The 26,288-nt window shown below is 43.2% G+C and overlaps 1 protein-coding gene across 1 annotated transcript; it reads left to right on the top strand.

Annotated features, from left to right (window-relative positions):
* On the top strand, window positions 1-26,288 carry NOLC1 (nucleolar and coiled-body phosphoprotein 1). The gene is made up of 14 exons (XM_066622451.1): window positions 1-132; window positions 4,325-4,380; window positions 6,890-7,014; window positions 7,822-7,937; window positions 9,275-9,440; window positions 12,390-12,502; window positions 13,024-13,177; window positions 14,512-14,646; window positions 19,234-19,314; window positions 20,511-20,630; window positions 22,649-23,167; window positions 23,933-24,045; window positions 24,308-24,388; window positions 24,542-26,288. Exons 1-14 carry the CDS (start codon window positions 22-24, stop codon window positions 24,698-24,700), a joined length of 2,049 nt encoding a protein of 682 aa, XP_066478548.1. The 5' UTR covers window positions 1-21; the 3' UTR covers window positions 24,701-26,288.

Raw genomic sequence — 26,288 nt, 5'->3', positions numbered from 1 at the left:
GCTTCCTTTTCTGGTGGCAGCATGGCGAAGTCGCGTGCCGTGCCGAGCGACCTGTTCCCGCTGGTCTTCGGCTTCTTGAGGGAGAACCACTTCGCGGGGGCGGCACGCGCTTTCGGGAAGGCGGCCGGAGTGGTGAGGCGGTGCCCGCTCTCTGCTTGGGCTTCGGAGCTGCGGAGGGGCGGCCGGGGAGGAGGTGGCGTGCAGCCTGCGAGCACACGTGTGCCTGTACGCGTCGAGACATTCACACGCGCACTCGCACCCGTGTCTGGCCTGCTGGGGAGCCTTCGCTGAAGTGGGTGGAGAGGCTTGTGGGGGGCTGCTGGTCTGGCTTGCGCTAGGCAAGGAAGGGAGGCAAGAACATAAGAACAGCCCCACTGGATCAGGCCATAGGCCCATCCAGTCCAGCTTCCTGTATCTCACAACGGCCCACCAAATGCCCCAAGGAGCACACCAGATAACAAGAGACCTCATCCTGGTGCCCTCCCTTGCATCTGACATAGCCCATTTCTAAAATCAGGAGGCAGCACATACACATCATGACTTGTAACCCGTAATGGATTTTTTCTCCAGAAACTTGTCCAATACCCTTCTAAAGGCATCTAGACCAGATGTTGTCATCACATCCTGTGGCAAGGAGTTCCACAGACCAACCACACGTTGGGTAAAGAAATATTTTCTTTTGTCTGTTCTAACTCTCAACACTCAATTTTAGTGGATGTCCCCTGGATCTGGTGTTATGTGAGAGAGTAAAGAGTATCTCTCTATCCACTCTGTCCATCCTCTGCATAATTTTGTATGTCTCAATCATGTCCCCCCTCAGGTGCCTCTTTTCTAGGCTGAAGAGATCCAAATGCCATAGCCTTTCCTCATAAGGAAGGTGTCCCAGCCCAGTAATCATCTTAGTCACTCTCTTTTGCACCTTTTCCATTTCCATTATATCCTTTTTGAGATGCGGCGACCAGAACTGGACACAATACTCCAGGTGTGGCCTTACCATCAATTTGTACAATGGCATTATAATATTAGCTGTTTTGTTCTCAATACCTTTTCTAATGATCCCAAGCATTGAATTGGCCTTCTTTACTGATGCTGCACATTGGGTCGACACTTTCATCGACCTGTCCACCACCACCCCAAGATCTCTCTCCTGATCTGTCACAGACAGCCAAGAACCCATTAGCCTATATGTGAAGTTTTGATTTTTTTGCCCCAATGTGCATGACTTTGCACTTACTGACATTGAAACGCATCTGCCATTTTGCTACCTATTCTGCCAGTCTGGAGAGATCCTTCTGGAGCTCCTCACAATCACTTCTGGTCTTCACCACTCGGAAAAGTTTGGTGTCATCTGCAAACTTTGCCACCTCACTGCTCAGCCCTGTCTCCAGGTCATTTATGAAGAGGTGGAAGAGCACCGGTGCCAGGACAGATCCTTGGGGCACACTGCTTTTCACCTCTCTGCATTGTGAAAATCGCTCATTGACACCCACGCTCTGTTTCCTGGTCTTCAACCAGGTCTCAATCCAGGAGAGGACCTGCCCTCTAATTCCCTGACTGTGGAGTTTTTTCAGTAGCCTTTGGTGAGGGACCTTGTCGAACGCCTTCTGAAAGTCCAGATATATAATGTCCACAGGTTCTCCCGCATCCACATGCCTGTTGACCTTTTCAAAGAATTCTAAAAGGTTTGTGAGGCAAGACGTACCCTCACAGAAGCCATGCTGATTCTTCCTCAGCAAGGCCTGTTCGTCTATGTATTTTGAGATTCTATCTTTGAAGAGGCATTCCACCATCTTACCCGGTATAGATGTTAGGCTGACTGGCCTATAGTTTCCTGGGTCCCCCCTCTTTCCCTTTTTAAAGATGTGCGTGACGTTTGCTATCCTCCAATCCTCTGGCACCGTGGCCGTTTTGAGGGACAAGTTGCATATTTTAGTCAAGAGATGAGCAACTTCATTCTTCAATTCCTTAATAACTCTAGGGTGGATGCCATCAGGGCCTGGTGACTTATTGATCTTTAATTTATCAATGAGGTCTGAAACATCTTCTCTTTCAACCTCTATCTGACTTAATTCCTTGGTCAGGAGGGGCCGTTCGGGCAGTGGTATCTGCCCGAGGTCTTCTGCCATGAAGACAGATGCAAAGAACTCATTCAACTGCCATCTCTTAAGTGTCCTGTTATTTCCCCTTTCTCTCCCTTGCCATCCAGAGGGCCAACCGCTTCTCTGGCTGGTTTCCTGCTTCTAACGTATTTGAATAAGCTTTTATTATTCCCCTTAATACTGCTGGCCATGTGTTCCTCATAGTCTCTCTTGGCCTCCCGTATCACCTTCTTACATTTCTTTTGCCACAGTTTATGTTCCTTTTTATTCTCCTCATTAGGGCAAGACGTCCTTTTAGGGAAGCTTCCTTGCCCTTTATGGCCTCTCTAACTTGGCTGGTTAGCCATGTGGGCACCCTCCTGGATTTAGTGGAGTCCTTCTTTCTTTGTGGTATACACTTCTGCTGGGCCTCTATTACTGTTGATTTGAGACTTAGTCTTCTGTAGAGACTGGACTCTTTTTACCTTCCCTTTCAACCTCCTCCTAACCAGCCTCCTCATTTGAGGGAAGTCCGCCCATAGGAAGTCAAGGGTTTTTGAGAGAAATTTGCCCGGTATTCTTCCCCCAACTTGCATGTCGAAACAGATCGCAGCATGATCACTGTTCCCCAATGGCTCAGTAACATTGACATCTCTAACCAGGTCCTGAGTACCGCACAATATTAAATGCAGAGTCACCTGTCCTCTGGTGGGCTCCATGACTAGCTGCTCTAAGGCACAGTCATTTAGCATGTCAAGGAATCCGGTCTCCTTTTCGTGACCAGAGCACAAATTGACCTAGTCAATACAAGGATAATTGAAGTCCCCCATGATTACAACCCTGTCCCTCCTTGTCACCTCCCTGATCTGTTTCCTCATTTCAAGGTCCCCTTCTAGTTTCTGGTCTGGAGGACAATAATATGCCCCCAGTATTGCATCACTCCTCAGGCCTGGTAATTTAACCCATAGAGATTCTATGGAGTCGGACCTACCTTCAATCTCTACTTTGCTGGATTCTATCCCTTCCTTAATGTCAGTGGGCACCCCACCTCCAACCCGCCCCTCCCTGTCCCTCCTGTAGAGTTTATAGGCCGGGATTGCGGTATCCCACTGATTCTCCGCATTCTACCAGGTTTCCGTTATGCCCGCTATGTCAATGTTTTCCCTTGTCACCAGACATTCCAGTTGTCCCATCTTCGCTCGGAGACTTTGTGCATTGCATAAATGGAATGGGGCATTTGTACATGGAATGCCCCAGGATGGGCTGCTTATTAGCTCCTTTATCCTTGAATCATAGCACTTCACATAGTCCATCTATTTGAAGTACCACCAGAAGGAACTGGCGACGACATCATTGCCAGTTCCTTCTGGGTTGGGAGGACCAGTGTGATGCGATAAACACCAATAGGAGGCTCAGGGTGGGCAGGAGGGCTTTGAGCACAAAAAAAGCATGATTTGGAGCTTCCTACCATTGTCTGAGGATCTTTGAAGTGGTCAACTTGAAGATGTTCTAGATCAGGGGTGTCAAACATTTTTCATACAGAGAGCCAAAGTCAGCATTCATGGTGCCTGCTAAGAGCCAGAAGTGTCACCATAAAGCCGAAAGTGACATCATTAAGCAGATAGTGGTCAGAAAGAAGTGGTTTATTCTTACATGGAAACTCATTAGCTGCAAATGACAGGGGAGAAAATGTGCAAATCTTGTTCATATTCTGATGATATGAGTGAACCCAATTTTCATGATAGCAGAGCCCAGTTATAACAGGGGCAAGATAAATTGATTCCAGGGGCCACATTTGGCTCACAGGCCTTATGTTTGACACTCCTGTCTTAGATGGCTTGTCAGAATATTGCAGATGCATACAGCAGTATGTAGAAATTCCACCACTTCAGCATGCTTTGGCTTAAAATTCTAATCTGTCCTGCTTCACAATGTTGCATTTTTCTGATTATTACTATATTCTGCAGTAGTGCTATCATGGTCATACAGAGGGGCTTTGTAAAGAAATGGAGTTGTCACAACTGTGTAAAGTATCATAGCTTTTCAAATATCTGAACTTTGCTGTGTAGTCACGTTGGTGTTATATTTTGGGGAAACCTCTCCTTAACTCCTTGAAATATACGGTTTATTGTGATTGCAGTAATGCAAGGTTGTCTTTCTAAGCGGTCAACTTTCAGACTATATAAAAACTTTTTGTTGGAAAAGATGCTGTTAATTTCTTAAAATGTATTATTTTTGTCTTTTAGACTGAACAAGACCCTAATGCTGCTTCTCTCCTTGATGTCTTCAACTACTGGCTGAAGTGAGTGGTGTGAAAAAAATTCTGCCTGTTTGTGTTTCAGGCTTCTTCTTATTGATTACCTAAAATTTGATCTCTGTTATCATCTGCTTTTAGAGTCTAAGAGCCCAATCCTATCCAACTTTCCAGCACTGCATTGCAGTCCCAAAGTAAGGGGACACATGTCCCCTTACCTTGAGGAGGACTCTGTTATTGCTTCCCCACCAAAGGATGCAGCATATGCCTCATGTGAGCAAGTTGGATAGGATTGGGCCCTTATACTTCAATCCTATAGGTACTTATCTAGGAGGAAGTTGGAGATAAGCAGAAGATCATGTCCTTGTGATAAATGTACTGTTGAGACTCTAGCGCATATGACATTTACTTGCTGCTTATATAATGATTTGCAACTACAATACTTAGATCAGATAGTTACCCTGTCAGGGTGGGAGGGGAAGGACATGGTGTGTTTCTTGTTAGCAGGAAGAAATCAAGAACGCATTTGTATGACTTTGTCTGATTTTTAGTAGGCACAAACATCTCCATGATTCATATATGAGCTATGATCATTGCGAAGCTGTGTAGGGGGAACTGTGTGTGTCTTGGGCAGCTCAATGTGAATTGGAAGATGTGTGATTTTTTTTTTTAGGCTATTTTATTGGCTGTTTCTTTTCTGCTTGCTTTTATTTGTTGTCTGTGATGCCAATAAAGGTTTCTGATCTAGGAGTAAGTTCCACTGAACTCAGTACTTACTTACTTTTCAGTAGACAAGTTTAGGATTATGTCAGATGTATGTGCAGGGGAGTTGTAACCATTCAAATTAGCTGAATTCTCTGATTTAATGGTTCCTTAAAATTGTTGTATTATTAGGAAGAGTGTTGAAATGTGCCAAACCAAATGAACATTGCCTCTTGAGTAACAGGATGGATCACTATACAGGTCCAACCTTTTTATACACTGATGACCACTGCAGATAAGGAGGACCCTGACAATCCCTGGAGAAGGGGGCGGGAAAGTCCCTTTACAATCCCCATTCTAAAAACCGCTTTTTCTAGGGACTTATATTATTAGAATTGCTATTTTCAGCCTGCTCTGAGAAAAGCAACCCCCTCCCCTTGCCCTGGCTTTCTTAAGCAGTCAGGGGATGAGGAGATAGCAAGATAGATCTGGCCAAAACTGCAGCTTTCCCCCTCTTTCTTCCTCTCCCTGTTCATGATGAGAAGGATCAGATCAGAGCGCAAACTGGAGTGCCTCCGTCAGCCCTGGGAAGATGTGGAGTGTGGGACTCCTGTCTTCTGCTCATCCTGCCTCAAACTTGTGAGGCATTCAAGTCATGTCATCTGTGGGTTGGCCCTGGTATGGTCTACACAGGGCTTCCTCCATATGGAAGGTGTACTGCTGGTAATTATGAATCTTTTCCCTGCCTCTTTGGGGCAATTAGGTGGACCACTCTAAAGAGCAGGTGCTGAGTGTTTCCTTCCTCCTAGACAAAAGTGGTGTAATGAGGTGGCTAAGAGTGTGCATGCTGAGATGACTTTCAGCAATCTTCTTAGCCTCAACTTCACCTATCATTTTCTGCAATAAGGGGATTATATTGGTCTGCCTTAACAAACTGTTAGTGAAGATTTAGCAAGAATGTATGTAAAGTTTTTTGAGCGCTTGAACAATGTCCAGCAATTCTTCTCTCATTACCCCTTTTCATCCAGTTCTGCATCTCAAATTGCCTGTCTGCTGTTTCAGCTTTGTTTCATTGCTGTCCAAGCCAGAAGTATTAATTTTTTCTCTCTAGTGAAGTAACTACAGGGAGGAATATGCATGTATATGCGCTGAATAGAAACTCTGTACTGACCAACCAGGGTAATGGACACAGCATAATACTACAGGTCTCTCAGCAGATCTGTTAGGAACCCTCTCTCCAGAGCTGACACTTAAAACTTTGAAAACCTGGTTGGACGATATAGAGGATATAGAGCGGCAAGAGCTATTTGCAGCCGCATCCATGACCTTTTCTCCCCTTTGGGTTTTCACTTTTTCCAATCCTGGATAAACAGCCCGCTTACTTATATTTCTTATTTAACTCACAGGAATGGAGAGCCTTCTTCCTGGCTCGTTGCAATGTTATGCCATCTAATTTTACGTTGGGGAGATACAATGACCTGAGTGTGCAAGGAAGGGTGTGTAGTTGCAACTCTCTGGACATTGAATCTCTTCCACTTATGATTCTAACTTGCAAATGGTTTGGCGATCTGCGTTCACAGTTGCTCAGGCCATTTTTGTCTTCCATATGTGGGTCGGAGGACTTTGTGCTATATCATTTGCTATTAGGAAAGGATGAGGTATGCCAGGTTGCGAAATTTCTTTATTTAATTTTGAGGAAGCACGGTATAAGCGAGTAATGGCAGTGTATTGGTTTGATACATGGGGGCTGTTTTAGGTATGGTTTAAGTGTATTATCCTATGTTTTATTTTATGCCAATAAAAGGTTCCTGAATCTGCATAATACAAAGTAGTGCCAAATATATTTTTTCCTCAGATCACCTGAAGCCAAAAAACGACGAACTGTTCCCAATGGTCCTCCTGCAAAGAAGTCAAAGAGAGAATCTTCATCCAGTTCTGAGAGCTCCAGTGAGGATGAGAAGCCCTCATCCAGAAAACAAGGTGAGGCTTGTTTATGACATCTCTAAATCAGACATGATTGCAGTGTCACCGTTTTTGCCTCCTTGAAGGTAGTCGTTCTGTTTTGCCCAAATAGTAAGATAATAAGAGTCCTGCTGAATTGGCCGAAGAATCCATCTAGTTCATTATCCTGTTTTCAACAGAGGCCAACCAAAAAACCTCCTGGAAGGAAGTCAGTATGTAAAGAGAACAGTCCTTCAGTATTTAGTATTGAGAGTTGTGCTGTGAAAAATGAGGTTGTAATTAGCTGTATTATTATTAAATAATTATGTACCACTTTTCATTTAAAAAATGCATATGATTATAAGCCATTGATATACCTATCAACCAGAAATAGTGGGTGATTGAAGAGCAATCCACTTCTATTGGATCCTTTGGATTCAATATCCTAACAGACTGATAACATTTAAACTCTAATTTTTCTTCCTAAATAAGCTCTTTGAGTCCCTGCGTTGAACGGGATGAAAGAGACATCAGGTTTAACTTTCCAGTAAGGGAACGTGGCACTTCTCCTAGCATCTTTAATCTGGGCTGCAGGAATGAACAAGGTGCCTGCATAGCAAATAATTGCAGATGAGTCAAGCAAATGTCATTTACTTCATGTGGTGGTTTTGGACCAGCCTCCTGTCTACATTGGCTGGCAGGTTACATGGAGAAAATGGTGTGTGGGCTTATTATTGATGCTTTGCAGTTTTAAAAAAAAATGCTTTTCCATTTTGTCTACCACCAAGATGAAGAAACTGATGTTTTCCGGCTAAGTTATCTCAATATCTGCTTTTTCACACCTAGTCACTAAGCCAGCCTCTGTGTCCAAAATGCCAGCAAAGGCAGCTCCAGCAGAGAGCAGCAGCGAGGACTCAAGTGATTCTTCAGACTCTGAACAGGAAAAGAAGAAACCAGTAAAGGTTGGTGAATTGCTTTGCTCCTAGAGATGGCCTGAAAGATATCCTGTGGAAATGCTCTTGAACAGTTTGTATAGGCTGGCCTCTACTAGGCTTGGTTTATTATTCTTGGCCTTAATGAAGAATGAACTTTTATAATGGTTCTTAGGGTGAAAGAAAATATTTGAGGGCAAAGAGCTGTTGCTATGGTCCTCAACACTTATTTCAGATGTTTACAAGGAATTCTTATCCTTCACCCAAAATTTAAAATAGTGGTGCAAACTGTTTGCAGTATCCATTTATTTATTGATTTATACCCTGCCTTTTTGAATAGCCTCATAGCAGCCGACTAAATAGATTAATATGGTTCATAAAAGGTGTTGGGGTACACACTGGAAATGAAGTTGGGATGGATCATATTCCCAGAGAAGGCTGGTGTGGTTCCAGAAAATACTATAGGAAGTAGCAGAGCTGGGCATAGAGACCAGGCTTAGTTTGGCAGTGTTGTGATTCAGGCTTTTCCTCTGAGAAAGTCTGACAGTGAATTTCAGCCTGTATTCCAGGGAACCCTGTGATTTCTCACCAGAAAGATCAGTGATGGTGTGCAGGTTTCCCTGAAAGATAGCTTTTCCGCCAGTACTGTACTTACCCTGCAGTGCACCAGGACAGGAGAGTGGTGTGCTGCCCTTTCAGTTCATGTGGACCAATAGCAAGCCAAACTGATGCTCTCCATGGACTAAGAACACATCTCTCTGGAATGCATGCCAGGGACTTTGCTATGGTTCCTCCAAATGTGCGGGGGTTCTTTGGCGGACATGTTCCTTGAAGCTATAAATAGCTTATATGTGTTTCTGGTGAGCAAGGTAGGATTACAGCCTACAGAATACATCATGCACAACATCTGAAACCAATAGCCTTAACATGAGGATATCAAATGATGTGATGCTGTGAATCACATAGTGTTTCCCTGACAGTGAGCCTAATCCACTGTCGGGTGAATATGATGCAATTCACAGCTTAGGAAACTGATACGTTAGACGTGTACAAGCACTTTTCATTTATCTGGGCAGATACCAGCGATACACCACAGTGAAGTGTTTCAATGCCATATTTGCTTTTGGGCTTTAACGCATTTTTGCCTGGCCCACAGGTGTACATATTTGGTCCCTTTTGCATATATGCAACATTGGGCAGAAATGGCATAAACATTTCATTCGTGTGCCCAGGTCAATTTAGAATGTAACTTTTGGGAGAGCAAAAGAGGATGATTATTAGCGCTGAGCATTTGGTCAGTCAAATAATTCTGTGTCTGAGCCTGTAAGTACGATTTAGTTTTATGGTTTGTGTTGTAACTTCTTTAGAAGGCAACAGGTCCCCAAGTGAAGACAGCAACTCTGAAAACAAAGACCCAGAGGAAGTCTAGCAGTTCTAGTTCAGACTCTACTAGCTCTGAAGATGAAGCTCCAAAGAAGCAGCCACCAAAGACAGAGGGAGCCAAAAAGGGAACAAAACCAGCTCCTAAATCAGGTACTTAACACAGATATACGCCTATGTCGATCTCACAGATAAGTGAAGGACAGGTCTTGAGCCAAAAATAATGGAATTTTCTATGACCCTCAGATAGGTCTGGGGTAAAACTTAGGGGTGTGTGAAATTCTTTTAAAATGACTTACCCAGAATTGTTTTGAGTCAGCAGCAAAAAGCCAAAAAGGAGTCATTTTACCTTATTTTCCAAGCACATAGGTGCTTATGGGAGTTGTAGGCTTTGGGAGGAGTACACTGCTGCACTTTCATAGCAGCAGCCCTCAGACTACAATTCTCATAAATTCCTTCACTTTGAAGAAGCTAAAATGGCTACCTTTTTTGTTGCTGCCTCTAAATAATTACTGGTAAGTAAAATTACTCTTTTTTTCTCCACCCAGCCCAGTTCCACTCCGACCTCAGCAGGAAGCCACTCTCAGAAGCTTTATTTACTGTTTTGACCCATTTTCAGGGTTAATTTTTAGGCAGAAGTTTTTTGACTTTATGTCATATATATGGTACTTACAATCTGCATGGCATAAACAGGAATATCAGTTGGAAAGCTCTTAAGTAGAAGCCCTGAGGTGATTTTGTAACTTTTGAAATCTGTTAGTTGCGACAAGAGGTCTGGAGTTTCACGAAGCAGGCCCAGTTGACTGTTTCTTGCCTCCTGTTTTATTTTTAATGCAGAGGGCCCCATATCTGCGGATCTCGCCTCTGCAGAGCTCCCCTTGTCTCCGGGGGGGGGGGCAGCCTCCTGGACTGTGGGGACAGGTGTTCACCCATATCCGCAGTTTCAGCTGTCCACAGTGGGTTTTGGAATGGAATTTCAACAGATAAGGGAGCACACCTGTATACTTTCGATAGTCCAGCCCATTCCTTTACATCTGTGGTTTTCAAACTCTCCTAGAGTTTGAAACCCGCAGTAAGTCCTTGTGAGGGCGGGGGAGGCGGCTACGCGATCCCCAGAATAGCGTGGCTCAGGTGGGCTGGAGGAACTGGGATTCAGTCACCACTCCCTCCAGCAGCCTTCCCGGGGTGCGGGGAGCCCTGCACAAGCATCTGCAGGCTCTCCTGGTCTGCAGAAGTGAAAGTGGAGTGCCGCCTCCGGTTTTGCGGGGGTGGAGTGCAGTTGCTCCACTTTCACTTCTACTGACCTGGGGAGCCCTGCAGAGGCTCACGCAGGGCTCCCTGCACCCCAGGATGGCTGCTGAGGGGACAGGTGAGTGCACCCCAGTCCCTGCAGGCCTGTTAGAAGTGAAAGTGGAGCAATTGTGCTCCGCTTCCAGTTTAGGGGAGGCAGGGCATGATTGCTCCACTTTCACTTCTGAAGCATCAGGGAGCCCTGCAGACGGCAACGCAGGGCTCCCTGCACCTCTAGACGGCTGCAGGAGGCTCTGGTAAATGCACTCAAAGCCCTGCAGCCCCGAGTGGCGCGATCCTGGGGATCGTGCCACTGTCTCCTGGCTGCCCCCACCCATTAAGGGAAAAGAGGCCAGGGCCCTCAGGCTGGGGCGTTGTGATGCCTTACAACTTCAGATAGTGTTTTAGTGACAGTTCTGCCACAGCCATTGAGATGAAAGAAATGGTGGCAAGAAGCAGGCCTTTTACCGTTGTGGCACCATGTCTCTGGAATTCTCTTCCAGGGAATTTAAGAATGACCCCTTCAGTGGAAATTTTCTGGTGAGACCTGAAGACTTTTTTTTGTTCATTGGCTTTTAGAGGGTGGAGTTTTATGGTGTTTGCCTCTGCTTGTTGTGCCACTTTTATTGCTGCTATTGGTCTGTCTCCTGTGATGTTTTTATATGTTTTTTAATCTGCTGTTGCCTTGTATGGTTTTTATTGACTAGAAGCTTGGGTTGAGTTCTGATTCTTGTTTTTATTGTAATTGTTAAACTGGAAAAGTGGATTATTATTAGTAGTAATATGGATATTTGAAGTGTTCTCTTAGTAATACTAGTTTTATTTTTCACACATAAAACCTAAATGGAGGAAAACCTACAGACTGACACAGAAATAGGCAGTATTTGAGTTTCAGACTCTAGGGCAGCCATTTTCAACCACTGTGCCATGGCACATTGGTGTGCCATGAGTGGTCCATAGGTGTGCTACAGGAATTTGGGAGAAGGTCATTTATTAGTAGGGCCAATGAGGGATGTGAGCCCCCCACTGGCAGCATGGTGTGCCTTGTCAGTTGTCAATAACCTGATGGTGTGTCCTGACAATTTTAGTGTCTTGAGATGAAGAAGGTTGAAAATTTCTGCTCTAGGGCATGGGTCTGTTACCAGCTTAGAAAAACACTAGCATGATGCCCAAGTTGAAAAATGGATGAAAATGACTCTCTCCTGTTTAACTCTTGCCTTTTAAGTTAGTTCAAATGAATACTTTGTAGTATTTCTTGCTTGGATTTTGGCAGACCTCTAGACAAGGGATATACATCTGCCAAGCTTTATCTAGGCTTTCATTTGGTTTCATCCATTACCAGTATCTCAAAGGATTCCTTGTGTGTCCTCCTTGTGAGGACAGTTCCTGCTTCCTGTAAACATTCTGACTGTGTCTTCCTAGCGAACAGGCTGCAGGAAACATGACTGCTTGCTAATGAAGAAAATGAAAGCTAGTGGGGGGGGGGCACAGAGAACTATGGGTAACTGAAACCATGGATACCTGATCTGTGGATATGGGGGATGCCTGTACAACACAAATTGTATTAGATAAAACTCATCAAAAGCAGGAGACATTGCAAATGGTAACTTGGGTCTCTGCCAGTGGACTACTGTTAGACTGCTATACAGTACAGCAAACTTAGACTACTATACAGTACAGCAAGCTGTACCTGAGGAAGTAGTAGTGAATTCTTAACACTGTATGTGTGAGTATACATAATTTTGAAAAAAGTCAGTCTTGTATTGCCTGATGCTTCTGTGCATGAAATCTTTGTTTTATCTTAATTGGCAGCGAAGGTTAACCAAACGGTACCCAAATTTACAAATGGCAAGGCAAAAAATAGTAGCAGCAGTGATAGCAGCAGCAGCAGTGAAGATTCTGACACAGAAAAAGCTGCTGTAAAGGTACGCAATAGGTCTTTGTGGCACTTCAGTTGTATTACCAGTATTTCTGTGTGTTTGGGTAAATGGGCTGTGATCATCTCATACGTGTGAAGGGAATTAATTTTCTTGTCTTCAGTCTGTCTTGCTGAAATGGAAAACCCTTAAAAATAAAAGGAACTCAGCGTTTAAGTACTATATTGCTATCCCTTTCAGCAATTTCTTGGACCTTTTGGCTGCACTTTGTGGTTTAACTTTCTTTTAAAAGTTTAAAAAAAGAAAGGTGTGGGTCCACAATAGGTTATGTCACATTAAATTGTCTGCTCTTTAAAGAGCCATGCATCTTTTTGTTCTGCAAGAGATGTAACACGGCTATCCCTCTGGAATAAATGCTGTATGTTATTATAATTGCTTTCCATGTCCTTGACTTTTGATACTGTGTGCAGTATATGGGTGGCCAGGGAATTGTTTTGAGTAGTAATCGGGGTTTGAAAACTTCACCCATAATGAGTGGGTACTGATGTGACATCTTTTTCTTGTAAAAGAGTGCTTCAAAAAAAGCTCCACCATCCAAACCTGGGGCTGCTCAGTTATCCCTGAATAAAAGCAAAACCCTAAGCAAAAGTCGCAGCAGCAGTAGCAGTGAGGATTCTTCTGACAGTTCAGATGATGAAAAGCAAGCCTCAAAGCCCAAAGCAGGTGAGTTAATTCAAATGATACATTAGTTTAGGACAGGGATGTCAAATGTAAGGCCCGGGGGACAGCTGCAGCCCCCAGAAGCTTTTAATCTGACCCTTAGGCTCTTAGCTGCTGAACAGTGCTGAGGTGTTACTGCTGAAAGGGCAGCCCACTTGAAAATTGGGCTCTCCCATATCTTGAAATATTATCTTTGTGTATTTTCTCTTCTGTCATTTGCAACTAATGTGTTCCTAAGTGAGAAAAAGTGGTGCATATTTTTGGTTATGACCAGTTTAGTGACATCACTTCTTGTCTAATGACATCACTTCCAGCCCTCAGAAGGCATCATGTCTGCTGTATGAAACGAATTTGACACACCTGATTTAGGGGCAAGTAACAGACTGTAAATGCTTTAAATTAGATCAAAATCTAGAATTCAGTTCCTGAGAAACTTAAATTCTGTCACTACAGAACCAGCTGTATGGTTGAGTTATATTAGCTTCTGGAAAACTGCAGTAGCAGGGTAGTGCTAGTATTTTAAAGTTGCAGTAGTTAGGCTGCAGTTAGTTATGCACATTTTTCTGAGACTAAGCCCCATTGAGGTAAGCGAGTCCTCTAAGGAGAGAAGCATAGGATTGTACTATCAATGATTGTGCTCTCAGTGTATTTTTTGTTATTAAAATTAGTTTGGCCTTTGAAAAATATGGAATGCATAAGATTTGGAGAGGTTAGAGGAAGCCATAGATGCTATGAAAAACTCATAGTGTGCATGTTGAGAAAAACTAAGTCATTGAATTCAAGTACTCATTTTTGAATACTTAACAGTAGTGTTCCACCTAGTGGTTTTGCCATAAATTTGAAGGCTAGAGATGTTTATATTTAAAAGAGAAGGGGTACATTTAGGGTTCTGGGTGCATGGAAGCCTAGCACCTGTATCAATAATACTGATACAATACATACTGATACAGTACGGGAAGTGGTTTTGACATCCTTTAACGGCAGTGTTATACAGTCATTCTACTTGTGCTTCTTGTTTGCTAGTCATGTGTCTGTAGAAATTGTCTGTCACCAGTTGAGAGTTTCTAACTAGTTATGACTTCTTCACACTTGGATATCTTTAATATGCAAGCATGATTATTCCTCTATCTCTAGTGCTCTCTAGTTGCTGTTCCTAAACATGTTGTTGCAGTTTTTCTTCATGCCCTTCTGTCACCACACTGATCTGTTCACATTCAATTGAAGCTGACTGATCCAAAATAAAAGTATGCAGGTTGGAAGCCTAAGGTGAACAAGCAAGCTGTATGCTTTGGTCTGTTAACACATACTTTGTTCCTTCTGATCTTATCTGTCTTCAGGCCAGTACAATGCTGTGCCACCTCCATCGTCCATAAAATTGAAGAAAGACAAAGCACAATGTCTTACAAAAACTTGTAAGAAGAAGAATGAGAGTACTGATGAAAAGGAGCAGTTGTCCAAGAAGAAAACAGCAGGTGTGTATGAAATGAAGGATTAAAAATAGCTAATGTCCGAATTTAAGCAAATGAATGTAAGAGACTTTCTCCTGTACAGTTGTTGGATTTTGAGCAGGGTGTTGAATTTGTCTGTCTGATCTCTCATGGATTCAGTGCTTTTTCTGTCAATAAAAAGGAGGGAGATACTATGGGATGTGTATTCTAAAATGCAGCCAACTTATTTTGAAGAGTTTCAAAACTATTAATGTTTTCCCATACTTTTAAAAATAGCCAGTAAGTCTGACATTCCCATACTGTCCTGGGCTCTCTGAACTGCAAATATGCCAGGCATTTTACATTAAAATTTTAAAAAGTGATGTCTCCTTTGAGCCTAGAGCACTGGCTGCAAAATAACTGGTCTGCTATATTTTCGTATGGTACAGTACCTTGGCCTTGTCCCTTTTCCTGTAAACTTTCACTGTGGACAGATAAGCCTGTCACCCCTCTGCACTCGATATTTGTTTGCAGAGGCTCAGTAGAGTTTACTTGGAAGAGACAAGCCCAGAACAGTGACCAGGGTGGGCTTTTGTGACAGGAGGTAAATATACCATTTTCAGTCAGTGGTGTAGCTAGCGGTGGGTGAGAGGGCAGTCTGCCCCAGGTACCACCCTTGGGGGGATGACACCACAAATGCCCCAACATCACTAACATTGCAAAGGTTAGGAGTAACCCCATCGTGCCATATACTGTTGGATGCAGAATTTCCAGCGGAATGCAATGCAAAAACCAAAGTGAAATATCTCCTTTTCCATCAAAAGTTATGGCAAAAAAACGGAAGCCCAAAAATGCATGGAGCCCTATGGAAAGTGAAACTGAGCCATATTGCGTGTTTACTCGCAAGTAGGCAGACTTGCCTTAGTTCACCAGAAAGGGCAGGCTGAGAGGAATCCAACAATACCAGAACGGTTTCAGTCCAATTAAATCAGCCCCCCAAAAACACCCAAGAAGTCCCTCCCTCCAAGCTAAAGAATGTATTGAGCACTGTGGAAAGCGCAAGGAAGCTACATGGTTGTGTTTTACTTGGGAGTAGGCAAGCATCCTACTCGCTTGGTTCCTGGTCAAGTTGGGCACAGGAGAGTGCAAGGCTAGCTGCATGGTCCTGATCTGATGAAAGTGGAGCTAAACAAATGCTCCAGAAGGCAGCCTCCCCCCCCCCCCAAGAATAAAACAGAGGCTTCAGCTGTAAGGTGAATTTTTACTTGTTTTTAGGTTTGCAAAGCTGGGTGATTCCTTAGAGTGATATGCTTACTCTCCCCCCCCCAAGCCTGGATCCCCCACAATCTCCCTTTCTCCCCCCCCAGCCTGGATCCCCCCACAATCTCCCTTTTTACTCCCCCTCCAAGCCGGGATCCCCCCCCCAATCTTCCTAGTGACCACAATTCTGGAAATTGTGGCTTTTAGGAATAATACCATCATGTTATATACCATTTTATGCAGAATTTCATCCACTGCTTGGGGGGAAATATTCACTGCATTTATTTTCTGGCCATTATTATTATTATTTATTTCATGTTATGACTATTATTATCTCTGTCTCACCTACCTCACAGGGTTGTTGTGAGGACAAAATAAGGGGAGGAACCATGTACACCACCCTGAGCTGCTTAGAGGAGGGTGGTATAAAAATGTGAGTTTAATTAATTAATTAAATCATATGGGGTGACAAAATTTTATGGGCCCCGGGTGTCAAATGACCTAGCTTATGCCTCTGTTTTCAGTATAAAGTGCACTTCCAGCTTTGATTCAGAAATAAGTGTGTCTCCGTTTTCAGAAGCATGGGGAACAATAGCTTAGAAGGGCAACATTAGAATTTTAAGATGACTTAATTCTTGCCAAATGGAAATATTAACAGTTAAATACAGTTCTTTTGAAAAGGCCTTTAAACCTCCTTCATAAAATACAATTTATAAAGCCTACTTTGTTACCAAACATTGATTTAAGATTGTTGCATGTGTATTTAAGGTATATTAAAAGTTTAAAATATTGTGGAAATCATTTTAACAATTATTAGTGCATACAAGATGTATTTCAGGCATACTACTTACAATAGCATTTGAAGTATGTTTTACTTGAGTTTTAACACTTACAAATTGCTTTTCCACTGTCCAATCAAGTGCTGTAATGTACAGAGTAGAAATTCTTGCAGGAGAGCTATGTGTGAACAGAAATCCCTTCTAAGAATTGATAGAGCATTTCACTCACAGAAGGCTCTTTATGCAAGCAAACTGCTCCTTCTGCTCATGTAGATAACTTCCATTCAAGGCAGCATTTCTCTGGAATGCCACCTGAAGTTGGGAACCACAAGGGAATTAAACTACCGTATTTTTCGCTCCATAAGATGCACCTGACCATAAGACGCACCTAGTTTTTAGAGGAGGAAAACAGGAAAAAAATATTCTGAACCAAATAGTGTAATAAAATATTTAATAAACTATAACAGAATAACATTTGAACCATGTAAAGTGAACAGCAGTCAACAGTGGCATTAAGAACCATTATCACTGTCATTAACAAATGGAGAGACTTAAAGGTTTGAGTACTCTAGTTTTCTGGAAACCCCAAGAACTCATCATCGCTAGAGTCAGAATTTATGAAGCTCACAAAAGCAGGTGCACACAAATAGGGGATCACATTATCTTTCTGCTACAATGATGTTCTGCCAAATCCCATTCCACTGGGCCTTGTGCCCGCTTAAGGCTGATCAGTCCCCCTTGTGCAACTCACCAGCGCAGCAAGCAAAAGTGAGTCCAGTTCCAGTCCACAGATGCCAAGTAAATCAGTCCCATCAATCAGAGTTGCCAAATCAGAGTCCAGAACCAATAAGCCAAATTACAGTCCAAGGTCAGTCAAATCCATCAGGGTATCCAAGTCCAGTCACAATCCACAGTCAGATTCCAAATTCAATAAACCCAGTCAGTCTCCTCTCCTACCTCCAACCTGCACTCCTTCAAAACCCACAAACCCTTTCTGCCTCAGGTACTCCTTATATCCCTGAGGGCCCTATTGCCTTCCAGTGGCTGCAGCTGTGCAGCACACTCTGCTGAATGCCCAGGCCTTACCCTTAAAGGGGCCACTGCTGACACCACATCTACCTCCTCGCCAGTTCTTCCGTGATTCCAATACAAATGAACAAGTGGAAAGTCCAACCACAACTTGAATTCTCAAGACACAACAAACCTCTGGATTTATGGTGAGAACCGAGCCTTACCTGGGGCTTGTGCAATAAGCAAACACTGGCATTCTGACCAAGGAGACAGTTTTTTCTTTGTGATGGGGGGGGGGGCTTACATTCAGATGCTGGATGAGGTGAGTGAAAGTGCCCCTCCCCTGCTGTGTGAGTGTGTGGGGGGGCAGAGCATCTGTGTGTGTAAGAGAAGGGGGCAGCCTGTGTGTGAGAGAGGGGGGGAAAGTGTTTGTGTTGCAGAGAAGTTGTGATGCTCTAGGCTTGGGGGGGGGGGAAGCAAGAGTCTGTGATGCTCCAGGCTTGGGGGGGGGGAGAGAGAAGCTGTGATGCTCCAGGCTTGGGGGGGGAGAGAGAGGCTGTGATGCTCCAGGCTTGGGTGGGGGGAGAGAAAGAGGCTGTGATGCTCCAGGCTTGGGGGGCAGAAGAGAGAAGCTGTGATGCTCCAGGCTTGGGGGGCAGAAGAGAGAAGCTGTGATGCTCCAGGCTTGGGGGGAGAGAGGATGTGATACTCCAGGCTTGGGGGGGGGAAGAGAGAGGCTTTCCTGGGAGTAAGCCCCCCTGACTAATGGGACTTACTTCAGAGTAGGCATGCACAGGATTGGGCAGTGAGACTGCCACCCCACCCACGCTTTCCTGGGAGTGAGCCCCAGTGACTGTGAGACTTACTGAGTAGCCTCTGACTGCCCAGAGCAGAGCGAGCGGGCAGGGGGCGGGGCCAGGGCTGGGGGGGAATTGCTTTTTTATTTTTTATTTTTATTTTTTTGCAGTATTCGCTCCATAAGATGCACACACTTTTCCCCCCACTTCTTTGGGGGGGGGGAAGTGTGTCTTATGGAGCGAAAAATACGGTATCTTTTTTTTTGGTGTGGAAAGACTTGCTTGGCACCTAAAATGTCAGCTGCCAGGGAGGACTGTTATCTCAGAACCCTCATAGATTGGTGCTATCTGATGATGTAGAATGACTCGTATTGGGGCTTCAGGGGTGTGTTGGTTTTTTAATCAGAAAAAGATTATGTGTACTGCTAATGATTACCACTGCAGTTCAATGAATGATGGTCTTTTCCACACAATTTTGTATTCCATGTTTGCCTGCTGTTGTCTTTCCCATGTGAAGCAACTTATAGAAGGTATGATGGGGAAAAGAACTGGTTTTGAGTCAGCTGTGCGTGGACTCTGTATAAAGTATTTAGTGTTTGGTGCTTTCTAAGCTCATTTGCAAATTTGCTGCTTTAATAACCTTAGGCTGCTGTATATCAAGTATATGAAGCTGCCTGATCCCAGGTTGGTATTAGGTTTAAAGCCAATTATATGATCTGTTAGCTGGGGATTGTTGATGCTCTTGAAAAGAAAGTACAAAGACAACATTTTTATTTTAATTGCAGTTGGAGGACCTGTGACTAAACAAACATCTGCCTCCAAATCTGTCACTAGAAAAGAAGAGACTAGTTCAGAAAGTGATTCAGGTGAGTACCCTGGATTCAAGCAAACTTTCTGGATCTTTAGTATGACCTTTTTGAGGAAATGTTTGGTCTTTCGCAGTACAGAGAGAGATTGCTGCTTGTTCTTGTTATGCCCAATTAGTATAGAATTACACTAGAAAAGAGACACCATCTTGCAAGCCAGCAAGTTACATTCTTTACATTTTTTTTAAAGCAGTTGCATCATTGGGGATGTGTGTGTGGAATATTACTGGAGTAATCCACCATTTTTATGAAATGAACCAAAAATTCTGAACCATATTACTTGTATAATGTTTACTACACTGAAGGAATCTTTTAGTTTTTACATCTATCTAAATTGGGACGTTATTGCTGAAACATAGGAAATAAAAATAAGTATTAAATTCACACTCTTGCAATTTAATTTTCTTTGCCATGTACCTGTTCTCTATGGACCTACATATGGCTGCACCAATAAGGCATATTTCTTAGCCAGAGGGATACGTGGACACCAAAATGGTATCCATGCAGCTCGCCTCTTTCCTAGTCACCCTGCTCAGGCTGCTGTAAGGAGAGGCCCAGTGGTATGATGTAGCCTTTCACAGAATGTCTGAGATGATAACTGCCTATCCCCATTCCCCTGTCATCTGTTGCTTCCATTGGCACTTCTTGGAGTTAGGGAAAATAGAGACAACGACTTTTGGTCTTGCCATTCCTCTCACAGCAAGAAGATAAGCATGGGGACTGATTTCTTGCCACTGTTTGCCTTGAATCTAGGAGGATGCAGCACTACCTGGCAAACTACACATGCATATTGCCTTCCTCTTTTCATAACTTTAAGATTCCCTTGTAAGGTAGGAATCCTTTTCAAGGTAAAAGGAATGATGGGCAAGTAAGTAGTTTCGCCACTCTGCTGCCTCAGGCACAATTTCTGCTTGTTCTCAGTGCACTGGTGAGTGGTAATGAAAAGGCTGTTTTTATGTCGTCAAGGTGTGCACTGTGATACATGATAGCTTATTTTGTTTTCTCTCCTTTCTGATGTTTGCTTTTTTTTCTCTTGTCATTCATGAAAAGATTTCAGAGGCAAATTCTACTTCAAGTCATAGCTATGCAGTATATTTTACTGATTATGCTTTTAAGTGCTTGTATTGCTGTGGAGTATGCTGTGAAGTAAAGTTAAACAAGTGAATGATCATTGAGACTGTGTGCTCCTTGTGTAGATTCCAGCTCTGAAGAAGACAAGAAAGTATTGGTCAAACCCCCTGCTAAATCTGTTGCGGTGAAGGCTGCTACCAAACCAGTCCAGTCAAAGAAAGCAGCCAGCTCCTCTGATAGTTCAGGTACTATAGTTACCAGCACAATTGCATGGTTTTCATTTCAGTTTTTGATCCAAGCCCAGGAATAATCTCTCTTGTTGTCTATAGCCAACAATCTCTCTATTGTCTATTTTCAGACTTCTGTATCTCACATTAGCAGTTAGAAATGCAGTATTTTTAAGAATTCACATTTTTAGGGCTCTGGAGAAACAAGAACTTTGTGTGTGTTTCACTGTTACACAAAGTTGCCACTTTCTGGAAAGTCAGGGAAATGTAAATGTTCAGGGAAAGTCAGGGAAATTGGTCTGAAGTCAGGGAAAAGAAAAATAAAATTTTAGTGGCAACCCTGTTATACCTTCCAGGGACTGATTATAATTGGTCTAAACTCCTAGACCTATGATTTAAACAACAGTAATGGAACTACTACATTGTTTTCAGCTTTAGTTTTCTATCCTATCTGTTGTACTTTCTGTTACTAAGTTGGCTTTAAATGTAGCTCTACCAGTTCAGCTTAGGAAGCATTTTTTCCTCTTACAAGAGATCCGTTAGTACAGCTCTTGACAAAGGGCAGGAGGTCTGGCTCAATTGGTAGAGCTGCCGCCTTGTATGCCTGAAGATCTGAGGCTGCCAGTTCGAAACAACCGGAAGTACCCAAGAACTGAGGGCACGCTGATATACTGATGAGCTGACCCTAGGTGGCAGAGAGGAGTTGCCGTCAAGTGGAGCATGAGAGGGCATGAGTGGCCCTGGTGAAGGGCCAGAGAGAGACCAGAATGGGAAGGAATCCAGCTTGAAGGAGGAGTTCTCTGAAAGACTAGAAGGATTCAATTGTAAAAATCCCTGCGGGGGTTTAGAATAGCCTGCCTATGTAAACTGCCTTGGATTAAAGTCTGAGGAGAAATCTGATGACCAAAGAAAGGCAGTATATAAATACATGTATGTATAAATAAATAAATAAATTTGATTTGTTTCTAGGAGCGAGGCAAATTTTCAACTTTCAGGTATTTGTCTTACTATTGCCCCTCCAAAAGTCTCATAGGCCACCAGTGAATGGTATAAATTCAATTTTACATTTAAACATTAATAAGCAAATTTTCAACCTGTGGCAGCAGGAAAATTTGGAAAATGGTAACATAACAGCAAGAAGATCTACACTTCTACAGGATTTGATCCAAAAAACAGAACCTTGAAATAACATTTAAAATTCATGACATTAAGTTTATAATCCCGTACACACCTGGAAGTAAGTTTCTTTGGACTGGCGTCTGGGTAGACATGCTGAAAAACAAGCATGTGATCCTCTTCCCCCACCCCTTCTGGGAGGATATGTCCCATGTGAGGATAGCAAGGACTTCAGAATTAATCTCAGGCTCTCATAGGTAGACATTCCTGATGGCATTTCCTTTTCATGGAGTCTGAGGCTTTTTCTCCTTTCCTTTGGATGTGTCTTCAGTGTGCAAATAAAAAACTGAACTGTGACGATACAGGTATAACCTAATCATGGATTTTTCACCTGTGGTTTTTATCTCAACATGATGAAAAGGGCCCTTTAAATTAAAGGAAAAAAGTCATTTAACAGTGGCTTTATTAATGTGAAAGAGGGCAGCCAGCTGATCATTCTCTCTCCAGGCACTTAGAACAACTTCACTCCAAGGCAAGCAACCCCTCCCTTCTCCCTGAGCTTTGGTGAAGGGAGGGGTCGATGACTCAGAGTGAAGCCTTCTAAGTGCCTGAAGAGAGACTTGATTGTCTCTCTTGACAATTGATTTTCAAAATGAATTGAGACTTGATTGAAGGATTGATGGATTGTCTGCCTAATTACTCTGTCTTGTATCACAAAGATCAGCAAGGCTGCTTTTAAATCGCCTAGCAAAGGGACATTGTTTTTTTAAATTTGGTTTGCTTTAATGTGATTTTTGCCATCCACCTGAGTTCTGGAACGGAGCCCTCATAACCAGACTAAACCTGTAGTATGAACAGAATACAATTTGTATTGCGTAACAGATTTTTGTCTTGAATTTTCTGTTTTATTTCCTCCCTAGATTCTGACAGTTCTGAAGATGAAGTTCCTCAGAAGTCTCCAGTTAGACCTGTCCCAAAGACAACGAAGAAGCAACTTGTGAACAGCTCTGATAAGAATAAGGAAGTCCTTTCAAAAAAGTCTAATGCAAAGATTACCAAAGCTGGTTCCAAATCCAGTATCCCTGCACCTGAAGTAAGCAGTTCAGACTCTGACAGCTCAAGTAGTGAAGAGGAACAGAGCAAACCTGTCCCTAAGTCAGCTGGCAAATCTCCAGGGAGCACTGGCATGGTGGTTAAGAAGCAAGCAGCAGCCAGCAGCAGCAGCAGCAGTTCCTCTGATAGCTCCAGTGATGAAGAGCCTAAAAAAGTCAAAGTGGAACTAAAGAAGAAAGGGAAGAACAGCTGCAGTAACTCTGAGAAAAAGAAACCAAAGGCTTCATCCACTCCTTCGAGCAAAGCATCTGCATCAAAGCCTGCAGCATCCAAAGCAGCTAGTGATGCAGAGAGCAGCAGTTCTGATGAAAAGACAGTGAATGGAGGTAGGTAACTAGTAGTGGAGGTTCTGAATTTGAACAATAGAGAATTCTTCTCTACTGGGGAGCCATATCTCATGTCATCACTAACTCTCCTGCCCTGACCTTTTCCACCCATGCTGAAAAAGCGCACAATGTATCCAGCAGGGGACAGGGGAGCAGAGTAGCAGCCTTCAGAAGGGAAAGGAGATTTAAATCCGCTTTCCCCTCCGTAAACCTCCTGCCCTGCAGTGGGTTGCCTCAGACATATACCAGTGTTTTCATGGGAACAAGTTTGATGAAATAAAGGGGGTGGGGAGGCTACTGCTGGAGGAGGCAGCACCCAGCACATGCCATTGCCGCTGGATTAACCCCTGCTGGAAGCAGCCTCCCCACCAGTTTTGCCTCATTCAGTCTTCCCCTCCTGCCTTTCCCGCTGGCTTACCTGCTTTGGCGGATGGTCATTCCCACAATGAAGTGTGTGGGAAGGCTCGAGCTTTCCCACCAGCGCTCTAACAGCGCATGCGGCCAGGACACACTTTATGACTGCTTTTCTGCAGCCAACACTGGCAGAACACTTAATTCTGCCAGTGGGGGAGCCCTGTCTAATTGGGCTGTAAATTTTATAACCTCTAATCTAGATGCAGATCTAGTTAATGACAGGCATGAGTATTTCACCATCCCTTCCTGACTGCTTATGCAACAGGGTGCTGCTTGGCTGAGTAATGGGTCCCTTTCCTAGAGTAAGTTTGATTGTATTAAAATTTACTATATATCTGGGAAATGTGACAGGCCTGACCAAAAAGAAGCGGAAGAGGGAGGATGATCAGGAGTTGGAGACACCAGACCTCAAGAAGAGCAAGACAAAACCCAAGACTCCACATTCATTCCCCAAGGTGAAGCAGGTGAGTGATGAAGATAGGAAAAGTACTGATGATTTTTCCCACTGTAGTCCACTGTTTTCAGTTCTTTGTAGGATCTTATAAAGTGCTATAAAATTGTCTGGAATGGCCTGATATCTGTGGCTGCAGTCATCAAGGACTCTAGAAGCAACTTTAGGCCGACTTTCAAGCCAGAAATCCAATATACCTGGGGTTCCTGCATTGAAATGTCTTGGCTGTTACTGTAGGAAATACCAAAATACCAGTTTTTTTTTCCTCCCTATAGCCATCCAGTCCATTTCGCAGAGTAAGGGCAGAGGAAATTGAAGTAGATGAGCGAGTAGCAGACAATTCATTTGATGCCAAGGTAAGTGGAGGATAAAGATGCATGCCTCAGTAATAGCCTCCTTGGGTTGAAGAGGCTTTTTGCCTAAGCCTAAGGGATAATGTGGCTGAGAAGCAATGCTCCTTTTTAATGCTTTCTGTATGTTTTGCTAACTTGGTGGTCACTCTCTTCCAGAAAGGAGCTACAGGCGATTGGGGTGAAAAGGCAAATGATGTTCTGAAATTTACAAAAGGCAAATCCTTCCGACATGAGAAGACAAAGAAGAAAAGGGGAAGTTACTGCGGTGGTACTATCTCTACGCAGATCAATTCTATCAAGTTTGAAAGTGACTAAGCTTCAGTTGTCTGGTGCAGTGCAGGCTTCAGCATGTGAAAAGACCCAGTGTAGCAGATACTTCTTCTGCAGAGCATTGACGTACATGATTAACATGTAATGAATGATTAACACGGAAGGCCAGTTTACTTACTGACAAAACCTGGGGATCTGGTATCTGTGGGGTTGCCTGATTGTGCCCTGGGGATATCATACTTTTCTAGTTATGTACCATTCTATTCGAAAAGGCAGGAATTCAGTTATTGCATATCCCATAAAGCATTGCTTTTAATTTGGAAACAAAAAATGTTTTACCAACAAATCCTTAAAACCTTAGATATGTATTGAAAGTAATGTACAATCTCTATTTCTGTGTTGCGTTACAAAGAACATACACTTGGTTGGGAAGCAAATATTCCATGTGCTGTACTTTAGATGCCCTATTTTGTGGTCTTCATACCATTTCAAATTCTTTCTGGGATACCTCATCAACTTCCATGATTCTGTTTTGATCATCTTTCTTCATTTGGGGCATTCTTAAAACACTCTTGTGTCCTCGAGCTAGATAACTTGTGTGAACTCAAGGGTAAAAATTTCTCAAGTGGACTGGCCATGACCACTGGGAATTGCTGGCTCCCAGATTTGTTGTTGGACCCATTGTTTGCATAGATCAGACATCAACACATGTCTCTTGCCTTTCAGTTTCCAGAAAGATTCAAGAATGAAATAACTACAGAATGCAATGCCATTCTTGTATTTTTCTTTTGGTGCCCATATGATGCTGTCAAAAGGAACTCATGGTTTCAGAGTCACTACACAAGACCTCTCAGCCACTAGTCTTCAAACTAGTGATCCCTGCTTAATTTTGATAGTGTGCAGTTGCCTGTATGAAAACTTTGCTCATCTGGTTGCTTTGCTTTTGGGGAACATGATTGCTTTATTTCCCAGCAGGGCTAGTTCCGGTTCCAACTCAGCTATGAGAAGCTGACAACATCATTCTTGTACATCCAAGTTGACCTTGCTATATTGGGATCAGAGAGCAAAGGAGCCAGGCCTGTTGAAAAAGTATCACCTAAAGGCTGGGTTGATGTAGAGGCTTTTTAGACAAACATAGTAAAACCATTCCTGGACTGTACCAATTGAGACTTGAGGTGGGTTATTACATGATGATATGCTTTTGCAGTGGTGGGGCAAAGAAAGCAATTCCTATCCTGAGAAAGTAGTCTTGACTAGAATTTTTCTCCCACATATCTCATTCTGTACATGAAGTGTTGTACAGGAGAAATGTTCAGTTGTATAATCACCACCCGAAGTGGTGGAAGTCCATGAACAGTTTTTCTGTGTGATAAAGTTTTTGAGACATCTTAGGCCTTTCCAAAATGCTGTTTACAGCCTCCCTTTCTATGCGAGCAAGGGGACTGAAAAAGTTACAAAGTGTCTTAATGTCTAAAGAGGCTGTTTTTTAAAGTCTACTCTAGCCTCTTGTATGTTTTTGTTCCATTAGATTTTGCAAGAAACTGTCAAGATATGACTTTTAAATTGTGTGGAGGTCGATGGAGATTGTATTGGGATAGACATCTAATACAATTAAAATGTTTGTAAACATTCA

Source organism: Tiliqua scincoides, chromosome 3 (assembly GCF_035046505.1).
Source record: "Tiliqua scincoides isolate rTilSci1 chromosome 3, rTilSci1.hap2, whole genome shotgun sequence".
Taxonomy (NCBI): domain Eukaryota; kingdom Metazoa; phylum Chordata; class Lepidosauria; order Squamata; family Scincidae; genus Tiliqua; species Tiliqua scincoides.
Note: the sequence above shows the minus strand (reverse complement) of the source record. Positions and strands in the feature narration are given on the sequence as shown.